The sequence below is a fragment of the Leuciscus leuciscus genome, assembly GCF_965113295.1.
Source record: "Leuciscus leuciscus genome assembly, chromosome: 7".
Lineage (NCBI taxonomy): Eukaryota > Metazoa > Chordata > Actinopteri > Cypriniformes > Leuciscidae > Leuciscus > Leuciscus leuciscus.
The window spans coordinates 41,371,045-41,387,110 of NC_138731.1; the positions used below are offsets into that span (position 1 = coordinate 41,371,045).

A 16,066-nucleotide genomic window follows, 5' to 3' on the forward strand; every position below is an offset into this window, starting at 1 on the left:
GGTGTGAGTGAGTGGAGGCGGAGACTAATTTGCATATTAATGTATCCGCGTATACTAAATGAAGTAATGGTGTAGTTACATTCAAGCTATGTTAAGGCATGAAACAATTATTTTAACAGGAAGAAAAAGTTTTAAATATTATATTTGGATTATCAAAGATGACTTTTGGATAAAGTTATTGACTGCAGGGGGACTTTAAATGTAGTTTTAAAATTTTTGTTTTTTTTAATACTAATCATTACCATGTATACACATCAATATAACAATACATGATAACAGATCAGAAACATTTGTATGCATATTACTGAAACATTTTAATACATTTAGAGAATGGAATGATGGCTCAAATAAATAATTTAATCAAATTGAATAAATGTTTTTCTGCAATGGACAGTAAGATCTGATTCATGTACATTTGCATTAATTCATTTAGCAGACACTTTTATCCAAAGTGAGGAGCAAAAGCCATTTTTTAAAAGAGCCAACAATATACATGACATTACAGTAATGAGAATTGATTTTTTTTTGTCTAATAGGGTAATGAAAATTGGAGGATAAATGTGTTTAATTGGTATTTACATGTTTTAGAAGTCAAACAATTCATAGTCATAAACACAGGCTTAATTTCCTTTTTTGGGGGTGATTATGGGGTGAAATATGATCTGAACACACAGATTTGGTGAGATTTATTCTATTGGTGAATGGTGTCTTTTATAAATCAGTTCAAGAACTTCTCTCTGTTTCTACCATTGCAAATTCTGTGATGTGCATGCATTATAAAGCACATAGACATAATTAAAGACGTGCATTATAAAGCTAGACACCTCCATCTGTCTCCACAGAAAGAGATCCAAGCCATGAGCCAGTGTAACCATCCAAACGTGGTCACATACTACACTTCATTCGTTGTGAAAGATGAACTTTGGCTCGTCATGAAACTCCTGAGTGGAGGTGAGAGGAATCAGTCTTATTGTATTCATTTTTAACACTAAATGTTTTGTTTTATCATTTAAAACAAGCTGCTTATGAAATGTTTTGCCAAAAGTGTGGTTGTGTTTTTTAAATGTCATTTTGATTTGATAATGTTATCCAATGCTCAGTTTTTGTGTCCAAATACTATTTGTGGCAACTGTATGTGTTATATGCATGTATATTTTGTAGATTTGCATGTGTTTTGTGTGATTACAAGGCTTTTTTTTCATCCAGGATCAGTGTTAGACATCATAAAGCACACGTTCATCAAAGGAGAGCATAAAAACGGTGTCCTAGATGAATCCACAATAGCAACCATTCTGAAGGAAGTACTGGAGGGATTAGATTATCTCCACAAAAATGGGCAGATTCACAGGTAAGGAAAAATCTATTATTGTCACTATTCCACTATGTAACTCCCTTGCAATCACAGGCCATTTGCTTCAGTCGTACTTGAACTTAAAGTTTTCCTAGTTGACAATCAAGAGTTACAGTAAAAAATATCCTGGCTCTTCCAAGCTTTATAATGAGAACGAATAGAGCCTGAGATTTTGAAGCCCAACAAGTGCATCCACCCATCATCAAAAAAAATCCATATGGCTCCAGTGGGTAATAATGCCTTCTGAAGCAAAGCGATGTGTTTTTGTAAGAAAAATATCTATAATTAGAACTTTATAAACTAAAATGACTGGCTTCTGGCTACGGCTGTACGCGAGTCTAGTTCAGGCGGAAGAGTGACCTCTGACCCGACGCATGACGTACTCACGAACGAAAGCGCAGAGGATAGAGCAAAACAAAACACCAGTCACGAATTAGTCTAATAAGTCTAAAACGAGAATTTTTAAAGAGAAATGTCGGAGGAGCTTGAGTTTGTTATTTGTTTGAACCGCGAGACGCATCTACTCTCACCTAAGCTTACGCTACGCCTAAGTCCTAAATCGTACGCCGGAACTCGACTGTTTCGTGAACGCATGAACAGGCGTTACCAGAAGCTACTGATTACAGTTTATAAAGTTTTAAATATGGAATAATTTTCTTACAAAAACACATGGCTTCTCTTCAGAAGGCCGTTATTAACACCCTCCATGGATTACTTTTATGATGGATGGATGCGCTTTTTTGGTCTTCAAAATCTCAGGCTCTATTCACTCCCATTATAAACAGGGTTTCCGCGGAGTCATAAAAAGTCATAAAACGTCTTAAATTTAATCATCAGAATTTTAGGCCATAAAAAGTCATAAAAACGTCCGGATTTTCCATACAAGGTCATAAATTTCATTTAGCCACGTCTTAAATTGATATGCTCGTTCATTCGTTGGTTCTACCATTGCTTTTTCCCCCTGGCCTGAAAATGCGCTGGCGGCATAATGTTAAATGCACAGGTTAAATGCGGCAAAAGCGGAACGCTCATTTGAAACGCGCGCCACACGAACCATTTACCCGCTCGGCTCCAAGTCCAAACGGCAGCGCAGCCCGAGCTCAATAGAACTGATGCGTTTACTCTGATCGGTCTCGGTCACAAGATCCAGTGAGAAGTGCTTGAATTCAGCGAAGAACACACTGTCTCAGTGATTTAAACCAGTTTAAAGGCAGATTAAACAGCGCTGACCAACAGGAGAAACTCTGCACAACGATACAGTCTGAAGGCTTTTCCGTCTACAATCTCCCATCATTTATCATGGATTTACTGTAACGTTAGCCTAGTAATATTAACTGCACCATGTGGGATATACATATTGAATTTTATTATATTATTAGTGCTGATAATGTATTAAAGGACTAATGGAATATTTACAGTATTTAATAATGTATTTAGGCTACTGTTTTTCATACATTTCCTGAAGATATGTGCCATCAAAGTTAGGCAACACAAACCTGTTTCAAGACTTGGCCCCTATTAGCACATGCAGAAACTAAGTAATTATTTTCCCAATAAAGATATTTATTTTGTTAAGGACAAATAACAAATGTTTGAATGTCCTACCTCAGATTTGTGAAATGTTCACCTGTTTTAGTAAGTGTTTGTCATTATATTTTCTGACAATAAAGAGTAAAGTTAGTTTAAAACCACAATTAAAGCTCTGGTTTCTACAACTTTCACTTAGAAGCAACAGTCTGCCTTTAAACTTGAAAGAAATAAAGATTTGACATTTATCGTGATAATTATCGATATTGACTAATATAAAACAATTATCGTGATAATTGTTTTTGGCCATATTGCCCAGCCCTAACTGAAAACTCCCGGTCTATCACAATGGGAAAGTGTACATTTAACGAGCCATGGCTCAAAGATGGTGTGTTTAGTAGTTGGCTCAAGCCTGTTGCAAATAATCAGTATCAAGCATATTGCACACTGGGTAAGAAGGCGTTGGAGCTGTCTTTAGGCATTTAAATAATACATCTTGTTACTTTCAATGAAAGTCAATTAAAAAAAAAAACTTTTGAAAGGAATTTTAATGATTTTTCGTAATTCGTGTAGGTCATAAATTTCAATCATAATGGTCATAAAAAGGTCTTAAAAAGTCTTAAATTTGACTGACCAAACCCTGCAGAAACCCTGTATAAAGCTTGGAAGAGCCAGGATATATATTTTTTTATAAATATAACTCTGATTGTGTTTGGCTGAAAGAAGAAAGTCATATACACACCTAGGATGGCTTGAGGGTGAGTAAATGATGGGATAGTTTTCATTTTGGGGTGAACTAACCCTTTAAGATGCGTTTTGGTCTATCGGATCACAAGTAGACGAGGGAGACACATTCCCGTTTACACCTGCTGTTTAAATCCGTCTCTTTTCTCCACTTTTAACCACTTCTGTCCTGATTTCTTCGAGGGAAGGGTCTATGGGTGGGTCAATTTATGTTTTTTTTTCAGGTCTTTTGATCTAATGGACAAAATAAGCTCGTGCAATTTACATTTGAACGCGACTGGAGACAAGGTAAAACATACAGAGCATCAGCTTTAGTTTCTGCTCTGACAGCCACAAGACCAGCCGAACGCTGTGAGAGTGTGTTAGAAATCAGGAATGATGAGAGAACATTGTGCTTGGTACGTTTTTCGTCTTTAAACCAAACTTGGGTCTCCGGCCGACAAAGTTTAAATCGAACGTGGACAAGCTCAAAGCTTTTTAGACCCCATTTACACCTGTATTTAGTGTCGTCCACTTGTGATCCGATCGACCAAAACGCATCTTAATACCAGGTGTAAACAGGGCCTTAATCATTCTTAAACTTGAAGTTTAGTTAGTGGCATCAATGTTTTGAAAGATACTCAAAAGAGTTTTTTTTAAACACCTACTAGGTAAATACCAAGTAAATTAGACATCCATGAACATAACTGCATATTTCACTTTGTTTTCTGAGTTATATTTGGAAGGATTTAAATTTGGATTTAATTCTGATGAAGTTTACACACATTCTCTGCAGTATTGATTTCAGATTTACCCGGGCCTAAATGACTAAATGATTTATGGCTTGTCATTTCACATGCATTTCAGATGGTCTCTTCCTGTTTGAGTGAACAACTCTTGCTCCAAATAGGATGCAAATTGGCCAGACTTTATGCTGACAGTCAAACGTCTGGTTTTGTGAAACTAGAGTAAAATATGCTTTAATTAAATTCCTCTGCATGTTAAGTGCTGAAAAATACTAATGTGGTCTTTTCCCTCCAGGCCATCACTGCTGTAATAATGGTCTGAAAAATTCATAAACATGCGGATTCATTCTTCAGCCACTGGCATTATTGTTAATGTTTAAGATTATAATAAACCGTGACATGTGTGTGCTTTGTCTTGGTTTTGACCTCAGGGACGTGAAGGCTGGTAATATTCTACTGGGAGAAGATGGATCGGTGCAGATCGCAGGTTTGTAACTTTGTTTGCCTTTGACTTTACTGAAACTTTACTGTAGATTTTCTTTAAAAAAAAGTTCCTTTTTGTATTAAAGTTAGTTAATACTTAGTAAGTTAAACCACCAACATCTTGTCTGGCCTAGCAACCAGCTTAGGACAAAAATGTTAAAACATGTTAGCAACATGCTAATTCATGTTAATAACAACATGTTAAAACATGTTAGCAACATGATCATTCATGCTAGAAACATGTTAAAATATGCTGGCAACATGTTAAAACATTAGCAATATGTTAACATGTTAGCAATGTGCTGTCATACTCATTCATGCTAGCAACATGCTAGCAAAGTGTTAAAACAAGTCAGAGACATTTTTATCAATTTGGTAAGACATGCTAGTAACATGCTAATTCATGTCGACATGTTAAAATGCTTGCAACATGTTAATAAATGCTAGCAATGTATAGTAATAGTGTGTTAAAACATGAAATCTAAATAATACTAGACACATGCCACTACATGATAAAAACATGATAAAACTTGTTAGCAACATGCTAAAACATGCTGAAAGCTTATAAAATGAATAGAAGTCTTTGTCAACATAAAAGTTTGTCACAATTAACTTCTCTTTCTAGTTTTAAGAGTGAGATAGATAGATGATAGATAGATGGATGTTTTAAAAAACTTAACATTATACATGGACCTCAGGGGAAAACATAAAATTATATATATATAAAAGATGTATGACTCAAAATATGTTATACATTTCTTTGTTGGTCTTAACTGATTTTGACCAATGCATTCTTAGGGCCCTATTTTAACGATCTAAGCGCGTGGTCTAAAAGGGTTCTGCCTATTCTCTTAATGAGTAATGGGTGTGTTTTGGGATTTACGTGTGTTAAACCAATCAGCATACCTATCAACCCTCCAGTTTTTCTCCCGTATTTTACCTTGCTATCCCGCTATCATCCCGTTTAAATATTTTCCTGTATTTCTCCCGTATTTTTTTATCTTTCTATACATTTTTTATTTTTTTTAATCCCACTGGGCGCAAACCAGTTAAGCAGAAATCCCACCCTGCAGCTAATTTCATTGGTTAAGGTTACAATGACGGGTAGGTTTAGGGATCAGTGTTTGGTGTAGGCTCCGCTGAAGTAGTTTGTGGGGGAAAAAATCACGCGAAGAAGAACAGCAGCATCCCGAGGATGGACGGACATGAGAGAGATGGCATTGGAGACTATGTATGTAATGTATTATGTATGTAATACAGAGATTATGTATTTATTTATGTTAATATCTGCGCAATTAATGTGTATTTAGCCCGCCTCTGCCATCCAGCATCCATCCATCCGCCTATAGGCGCACATTACTAACGCGCTCTTTAAATAACAAAGCAATAATAATATTGCGCCATTGACTTTAGACCAGGGTTCAGTTGGTCAATGTTGCCTCAAAATAGCAACGTGCCAACAATGCGCCTGAACTCGCTTCGTTTTCAGACCAGCACACCCATGGGCGCACAAATAGAGCATCACAGTCCCGCCCACAGCCGGTGCCGGAAGTAAAAATTCAATACAATTTCTCCATTGACAGCTGGGGTATAAGCCATAAAAACGTAACCATACATGGTAGACTTAAAACCAGCTACGGCTGTACTAAGCGATTGTATATGCTCATATAACCGCCAAAAGTTCATGGGGCACTAACCTTGTTTTGAGATAAATGCCTTTTATTCGCGATGTCTTGGAGAAGTACTTCATTACCCACAATCCTAAACAATCCCACAATCCCACAGTGATGCATCTGATTGGTGGAGCTCGTGTAAACCCCGCGAAAGTTCGTGAAGACTCAAGATAAATAGAAAAAAAAAAAAAAACTGTTGCGTTTTTTTGCACTGTATCACTGATGTGACATTTGAACCGAGGAGTCTTCATATATGGTATGAGTCATATCAAGCATTTTATGATGCCACTGTCAAAACAATATTTAGCTTAGGCATACCCAGAGCCATAGAGAGCTCTTCATGCATTTACTGAACATTTGTGTAATAATTTATGGCAAGTTAATAAACTGAATATGATGCACTTTCTGGTTTGCTGACCTTCACTTTTTAATTTTCACTTGTTGTTATTAAGAAAATACATTAAATGTTATTAAAATTAAGGATGAACTATAACTTCATGAATAAAATGAGCATGGATCACAAGTGGGAAATTGTTGAGGCATTTGTCAGCAACCTGCCCGTGGGCCGCTGAAACTGATGAGCAGAACGCCGCGCGGACTGCCAGATCTGCACCCGTGAGCCGCGGACCACCAGCCATGCTTTCCAGTCTATTTACACAATTACTACTGAAAGAACTGCTATAAACGGCACAAGAAAAAGTTCGCGTGGCTGTCGTCAGATTTTAAAGTCGCTCTAAAGGCTCTTTCGCGGTTGTGGCTTCAGTCGACTTCAGTGAGGCGCGGTGGTTTATGGGATGAGTAGTTCCTTCGCTCGGAAATGAAAATATGTACACAGTCTTGTACCTTTGACTTTTTTTGGGATTTTCTCGCCGTTTTTTCACTCGAAATGATATGTTGTATGCCTATGAGTTCAGCCGTAGCTGGTTATCCTCAGACATGCTCTAAAACTCTTTAGATACGGATTTTCGAAAACGTCAATGGGAGAAATGAATGGGAAATTTACTTCCGGCACCGAAGCGCTCTCGGGCTGTGGGCGGGACTGTGATGCTCTATGGGCGCAAATGCACTTGCTATTTAAACAACGTGGCGCAAGACGTGAAAATGATAACTGCGTCGGGCTGAAACTAGCAAAAAACACTTGCGTCGCGCTTGGAGCTGCATTGTGCTGGGTGTGACATAGGGCCCTTAATATTCAGTCGCATAATTATTTCAGCCCTTTTTAAGAGCTTATTTATAGCCATGAGTTAATTAAGCTTTCTTTAGCTGTAAAAATCCTGTTTTAATTAATATTGGTTGTCACTCTAAAAAGCAACATTTATGGGCCTTAAGAGAGATTAAACCATGGTAATTAACTTTAATTATGCTAACTATAAAAGCAATAAAAAGCAGTGATTTAATCAGTCAGTCAAACCGCTGTCAAGAAAGTTAATTATGTTTTGATTATTAAATGATCATATATTTTCAACTTTTGTTCTCTTTTACATTTTGTTTTGTGAATTTGCAAGTTCGAGCGACATGAAGGAGAGCAGAGAAACAGGCCTGAGATACATTGATCGTACTGTGGAGAAGTGTTAAATTCCTGAAATGGGGCTTTTTCCGTCCCTGGAGGGAAACTGACTGATCTAGTTCTGGAATATTGATTGGTTTTATGTAACAGGGGTTTCCACCCGCGACCTTGGCTTGCCTTTGTTGAGATTGTAGGTCACATCAGAGCTTTTTCTATTGAAATGTTTGACAGACAAATTTATAAAACGTTTTCACACACACACACACACACACACACACACACACACACACACACACACACACACACACACACACACACACACACACACACACACACACACACACACACACACACACACACACACACGCTCACACACACACACACACACACACACACACACACACACACACACACACACACACATGGGTGAATCCAGGTTAAATTGGTTTAAATTTAACCTCCCCCCCCCCCTAAATTTAACCCCCCCCCCCCCAAAAAAAAAATTTTACATAAAAAATTAAGCCTATTTTTCCACTGTGAAATAATTAACTTTATTTCTAAACATTTTCTGAAAGTATCACATTTTTACTTTTGAGTTTTTTTTTAATTCCCATTATTTTCAATGATGATTCTAATTAGGTTCTCTCTTTTTCCAATTACATCCAATTACCTTAAATCATGATTGAATGAAACAGTGAAACCTTTCAAGACCTAAAAAATGCATCTTCACTCTTTCATAAAAAGTTTAACCTATAATCTTGATCATGCTATGCATCAACTACCAATGAATACTTTTGAAAGAATATATCATTATTTTTCAGCAATAAACAGAATCGAAATAATAAAAAAAATTCACAGAAAATATGAAATGTGTTAATTGTCCTAAATTACTGTAGGACTCATTTGCTTTAGACGAAATACAGTTGTTTTCTTTGATTATTATTATTTTTTTATTTTTTTAAAGTGTACGTAACCTGGAAAATGTTTTCATGAGGATTCATTCACAAATACATAAATCTTTTCTGATTTTTTAATTGTTTCACAAGGCAAACCACATTAATTAGCCTAAAAATAGGCTTTATTTTTTTTTTTATGCAAAATATAATTTTTGCAGTAAAATATTGACCCTTTTTTGTTTTTGTTTGTTTTTTATGAGATTCACCTTTTGTGTGTGAAAATGTTTTTTTAATTTTTTTATCTGTCAAACATTTCAATAGAAAAAGCTCTGATGTGAACTACAATCTCAAAACAAAAATCTGATTGTTGAAAGAAAATGTAAATATGGCTGTGAAGGATAGACATACTGTTTAGATTTTTGGAAAGACATGTTTTCTGAACAAACACATTTATCAGACTGTATGTCTATCTTTCATGTGCATGCATGTCCAATTGAATATCCGTTTAAACATTTACTTTCAGCCCTTCAACCCATGTTTTAATAGATGTTATTTGTGCATGATCCTTTGATGTGGTTGTTACTCATCTTGAAACTGTTGACTCTGTAGATTTCGGTGTGAGTGCTTTTCTGGCCACCGGTGGAGACGTCACTAGACACAAAGTGAGGAAGACGTTTGTGGGGACCCCGTGCTGGATGGCCCCGGAGGTGATGGAGCAGGTCAGTTTGCTCAGAGAACCAACATTAAAGTGTACATACTGTAGTAGTAAGATAGTCTATTTGAGCCTCATTTTAAAGCAGCATTAAATGTATCCTTATAAGACATGAATAAGTCAATCCCAGTATGCATTGCCATTGACAAGCATTCTCAATAGCATAATCCATCAAAGATAGTGGACAAAGCAAGAAATGTTGATTATTCCATACTGAAATCTATCAATATCAAACACTACCATTTTTACAAATTTTTTAAAGAACATTCTTATGTTCACCTATGCTGCATTTATAAAGTAAAACAGTACTATTATTAAAATTGTAAATAATCATTTTAATTTGAATATATGTGACCCTGGACCACAAAACCACATGGGTCACAATTGAGATTTATACATCATCTGAAAGCTGAATAAATAAGCTTTCCATTGATGTATGGTTTGTTAGGACAGGAAAATATGTGGTCGAGATACAACTATTTGAAAATCTGGAATCTGAGGGTGCAAAAAAATCGAAACATTGAGAAAATCGCCTTTAAATTTGTCCATTTATTTTCACGATTGTGCTGCATTCACTCACAAAAATAAATGTTTTTTTACTTGGTCTTTACTTAATATCCTAATGATCTTTGGCATGAAAGAAAAATCCATAATTTTGACCCATTCAATGTATTGTTGGCTATTGCCACAAATATACCCGTGCGACTTGTGACTGGTTTTGTTATCCAGGGTCACATGTTTTAAAATGTAATTTATTCCTGTGATCAAAGCTGAATTTTCATCATCATTACTCCAGTCTTCAGTGTCACATGATCCTTCAGAAATCATTCTAATATGCTGAGTTTCTGCTCAAGAAACATTTCTGATTATTATCAATGTTGAAAATCCTTTTTCAGGATTCTTTGATGAATAGAAAGTTCATTAGAACAGCATTTATTTGAAATAGAAATCATTGATACATTATAAATATCTTTACTGTCACTTTTGATCAATTTAATGCATCCTTGCTGAATACAAGTTTCTGAATTAGTTTCTTAATAATGTAATTAATTAAAATTTAAATCTACTATTTTACCCAATATTTATGTGTGCTATTACTTTTTATGCTTATTAGACTCTCATGCCGTTAGAACAGCGATATGATAACTGAATCAACTGAAGCGTAGTTGCTGAAGAAGAAAGATGCTCACTTGGTTTTGTAACAAAGCAAAATGTTTCTTTCATCTACTGTAAAATGAAGGATCTTTGAACCGTGAAAGTGTTCACAGCTAGCCTATTTCTAAGAGCTTTTCCTTTACTGAATTATTAATAACCATTAAACTATTATAGCACAGATCATGGAGATTAAGGTTAAAGTTAAAGTCAGCATAAAATGAAAGTTGAAATAGTCTTTTCTTCTCTAATGTGACGTATATCCAAATGAAACGGCTTCTTGAACAACATCAATTTTAGGGCGGGACTTGATTGTGTCCATGGGGAATTGATTGGATGGTTGTGGTTTGCTATTGATGGATCTCATGTGAGTGACAGGTTGGTTGTCCCGCCCTCGTCATCAATGAGCAAGAGGGAGGGGAAGTTATTTTGATTAAAGATTACGAGGGCAAATGAATAAAAAAAACAATGGTCACGAATCAATCATTTATAATAAATACTGCAGTGTTCCATAAAAAAAAATGGTGACTTAAATCATTTGATTTCTGCTGTGGGAAAATAACAGCTGTTTATGGCTGATGTGGGTCATAGTTTGCCATTCCATCAACTGATGTCAGTTAGCATGTCATGTGACTGCAGGTACGGGGTTACGACTTCAAAGCTGACATTTGGAGTTTCGGAATCACTGCCATTGAACTTGCAACAGGCTCTGCGCCGTATCATCGGTACCCCCCCATGAAGGTAAACGGGACAACTGCCTATTCATGTGATGATTCGTGCTGTGTGCTTTGGTGAAAACCCTGTTTTTTTAACAGTTTCACAAGGTAAATCAAGTGTTGGTGGTTTATTTTAATTGTCTGTACTGTCAATTTTAAAGAGGACCTATTATGCTATTTGTTTTTTGGCTCTACTAGAATAGGTTTTTATGCTTGAATGTTCAAAATACACATTATTTTCCCCATATCTGACATTATCCCTGCTCGTCTCTTCCCAGTCTGTCAGTAACGCTCTGTTTATTTCCTGTCTCTATGAAGCCCCTCCTTGTGAAAAGCACAATGTGCTCTGATTGGTCAGTTGGATCAGTGAGTTGTGATTGGTAAACCGTTTCGAGCGTGTTTGAGAAGTGTCACACCCTTACCATAACTGCAAGTTTTAACACACTACTAACTGAACTCAACCAGGCCATTGCTTATGCTGTGGGCGGGAATTATTTAAATGAGGAATATTTTGACGTGTTCGTAAGTGTCTGGAAGAAAACTCAAGACTACAATGGAGGCGTTTCAGGGAGTTCAGAAACTGTGACACTGATATAGAGAATAACTCACGCTGGAGGAACTTTGTGCTTTTTAACTTTGCAGAGCTTTTTCCTTAGCCTGGATGCCACAGTCGCCCAGTCACCCACAACATTTTAGGTCGGGAAGTTCGGTCTGGACTTGATCCGTTGTGGAGCAACTATGCTCGAACCAGAGCTGTTCGGACCAATCAAATTGTCAGGGCGGGCTTTATATGATGATGGACAGATGCTCAACAGTAGCTGTTACAAACCCTTTTAGTCTAGAGAGAATAAGGCATGCAACATTAAAATGCTGAACGTGTACTGGAAAACATCTCACACACAAACCAATGTTTAAGTAAAGTGATAATTTATTACAATGAGAAACGAGATGAAAAGGACACCTCAAAATAATTGTTTACATAAATGTACAACTTATACAAACCAAAGAAAAAGTTTACAAAAAGAAAGAGGTAATGAATGAATGAATGAATGAGGCATTTATATAGCGCTTTCATATGTACTACTGTACACCCAAAGCGCTTTACAATCATATCAGGGGATCTCTCCTCAACCACCACCAATGTGCAGCATCCACTTGGATGATGCGACGGCAGCCACAGTACTACGGCGCCAGTGCGCTCACCACACACCAGCTATAGGTGGAGAGAGGAGAGAGAGTGATGGAGCCAATTCAATGGAAGGGGATTATTACGAGGCCATAATTGGTAAGGGCCAATGGGTGGAATGTGGCCAGGACACCGGGGTTACACCCCTACTCTTTACGAGGAGTGCCATGGGATTTTTAATGACCACAGAGAGTCAGGACCTCGGTTTTACGTCTCATCCGAAGGACGGTGCTCTTTGACAGTATAGTGTCCCCATCACTACACTGGGGCGTTAGGACCCACACAGACCACAGGGTGAGCACCCCCTACTGGCCTCACTAACACCTCTTCCAGCAGCAACCTGTTTTTTCCCAGGAGGTCTCCCATCCAGGTACTAACCAGGCTCAGCCCTGCTTAGCTTCAGTGGGCAACCGGTCTTGGGCTACAGGGTGACATGGCTGCTGGCATGTAAAGAGAAAAGAACTAGACCGTGCCAAATCAAAGAAAGAAGTAAAACCAAAACCAATCTTACTAGATAAACATAACAATGTAGGCCTATAGTCTGACTAAATTAACATTCATCAAAGACAAAAACAAAAGATCTTCAGTGTCAAAGACGCCCTAAATTGCCAGCAGCCATGTCACCCTGTAGCCCAAGACCGGTTGCCCACTGAAGCTAAGCGCTCGATGGTGTTTTAAGCCCCGAATGGCTCCTTAGAGGCAGCTAACCCTACCCTCAACCTTAAACCTACCCATCCCCTCGCTGCCTGGAAGGCGCCGTTGGGGGCATAAAACACCAAACACCAAGCTAAGCAGGGCTGAGCCTGGTTAGTACCTGGATGGGAGACCTCCTGAGAAAACCAGGTTGCTGCTGGAAGAGGTGTTAGTGAGGCCAGCAGGGGGTGCTCACCCTGTGGTCTGTGTGGGTCCTAACGCCCCAGTATAGTGATGGGGACACTATACTGTCAAAGAGCACCGTCCTTCGGATGAGACGTAAAACCGAGGTCCTGACTCTCTGTGGTCATTAAAAATCCCAGGATGTCTTTCGAAAGAGTAGGGGTGTAACCCCGGCATCCTGGCCAAATTTGCCCAGTGGCCTCTGTCCATCATGGCCTCCTAATCCTCCCCATATACTGATTGGCTTCATCACTGTCTCCTCTCCACCAGTAAGCTGGTGTGTGATGGGCGTTCTGGCGCAATATGGCTGCCGTCGCATCATCCAAGTGGATGCTGCACATTGGTGGTGGTTGAGGAGATTCCCCCCCTTCTATGTAAAGCGCTTTGAATGCCGAGAAAAGCGCTATATAAATGTAATGAATTATTAAATAAACTACATCTAATCGTTGTGTAATTTCGCTTGGGTTGAATTCGTTTACAACAAAGATGGCTGCTGCTGGAGAATTGAGATGTGTAGATTCCGCCATCGCGTCTGTTATAGAAGATATCGACAGCGCATTCATTTTAAAAGAGGAACAGAGAACCGCGATCAAGGCATTTGTCGATCGGAAAGATGAATGAAGAACATACGTCACTTACGCCGTTTCTCTGATTGGTTGTAGGTCTATCCAATTGAGTGCAGAGGCATTTTCCTTCCTGGTTCGGTTGAAACACGCCCCATAATCACAGCCTAATGGAGCAATATCAGACTCATATTCTGACTAGAATCTGAGAATGACGACGTCAGGCTACTTTATCATGCCCGAGCAGGAACATTTCACACTTAAGAAAGATGAAAGTGTAAAAAAGCATAATAGGTCCTCTTTAACTAAATGAATGCAAAGCCTGTGCAGTTGATCTAATATCTAATGTGGTTTTGCAGGCTCAGAGGGTGAAAGTATAGTTCACCAAAAATGAAAATTGTCACAGTTTATATCTTTCTTGATATTGTTCAGGCTTTTCATTAAAATTCACAAGATGTTTTGCAGATAAGTTAGCATTTCAAAAGTATTCCTCTACCTAGTAGTAGCATGAAAGACTTTCTCTCAACCCTACAAATATTCCAAAAGTATTTTTTTTATTTATATCTGATGTTTGCAGGTTTTAATGCTCACGCTGCAGAACGATCCCCCGACCCTGGAGACTGGGGTTGAGGACAAAGAGATGCTTAAGAAGTATGGGAAATCTTTTAGAAAACTTATATCCTTGTGCCTTCAGAAGGACCCTGCAAAGAGGTAATTGGAATCCGCCAATTCATCATTATTTGTTCACACAAATAAGTAGTTCTGTGTCCAAAGATCATAACGAATGCTGAAGGTTTCAGAAGTTTCAACAAAGCCCTTTAATACTCAAGGCAAACATATTGATTTGAATTGTGCTGTGTACATTATTGAATAGAAGTTCTCTCTAAAGATAAATTGCAGTCAATAAAAGAAATTCCACACAGACAAAGTAGGTCTGATCACGCTCAAATAGATACAGATGAGCTAATGTGATCTCGAGAACATAAATTGCTGCTGGTTTGTTCACTGTCTATATCAGGGGTCTCGTCCGGTCAATATATAGACCAATTTCGAGCCGACGTCACAGTTACATTATGGCGTTAGCTGGTGGCAAAACAAAGGGAAAACTAGAGGCGGCCAATACAAACCAGCACAGATTCGGCTACATAATAAGGAGCTTAAATTATTATTATTGTTATTAAATGTCATCTTGTTGTGTTGTTGGGTGCAAGAATCGACGGAGTACAGGCTCCAATTTGAAATTTGATCGCATAATGTTTTCTAAATGATTGTGAATCATCTATGATTGTATACATTGTTGTGATTGATTGTGTCTAGACTTTTTGAAGAACCTGGTAAGAAAGGGTAATCAAATACATAGTTAAAAAATGAATATGCTGTATCTGGAATTTTTATTTCTGGAAAATATTCACATCATTAAAATTGCACCGTAATGTCACTCTTTACATTGTCGTCCTCTGTCTGGCCTCGGCGCTGGCTAGGCATTACTGCAGATCGTAGGCTACCACACAAGTCTTGTACGTGACTATTTAGTACAGTTATAGGCATCTAAAGATTTATATGCCCTCAGTTTCTCTTTACGCTCAGTTTCTCTATCAGGTCGGTGTAGAAGTCAGGCCACTCAACCGGAGGTAGCGCTAACGTTAATCCTGTCAGATCGTCCATCCATTGATTGAGCGTGTGTACGGATCAGCCAATCTGGGATGTCCATTAAAATTAACTTTTGCAAATAACAGTTGCGGTCCTGGGGCCTCATGTATCAATCTTGAAATTAACGCGAGAATGTGCGTTCCTCCACGCCAATTTCATGTCTGGCATACGTACATTTCTCATTGTTTTTGTCCGTTGGCGACTCTTACAGGCAATGAGGTGAAGTTGCAAACATGACGAATTGTTCTACAAGTCTATCGCACCACCAACTGTGGGAAGCATTGCTATTAATTTGCAATTTATAA

The 16,066-nt window shown here is 37.9% G+C and overlaps 1 protein-coding gene across 4 annotated transcripts in view; it reads left to right on the forward strand.

Annotated features, from left to right (window-relative positions):
- The window catches only part of stk39 (serine threonine kinase 39), a 77,933-nt gene that overhangs the window by 10,124 nt on the left and 51,743 nt on the right, over positions 1-16,066 (forward strand). For all 4 annotated transcript variants that reach the window (XM_082174735.1, XM_082174733.1, XM_082174734.1 and 1 more), the window contains exons 3-8: positions 843-951; positions 1,207-1,348; positions 4,779-4,834; positions 9,516-9,625; positions 11,410-11,511; positions 14,689-14,822. In XM_082174735.1, the coding sequence (XP_082030861.1) occupies positions 843-951; positions 1,207-1,348; positions 4,779-4,834; positions 9,516-9,625; positions 11,410-11,511; positions 14,689-14,822 (653 nt within the window). The remainder of the gene's footprint in view (positions 1-842; positions 952-1,206; positions 1,349-4,778; positions 4,835-9,515; positions 9,626-11,409; positions 11,512-14,688; positions 14,823-16,066) is intronic.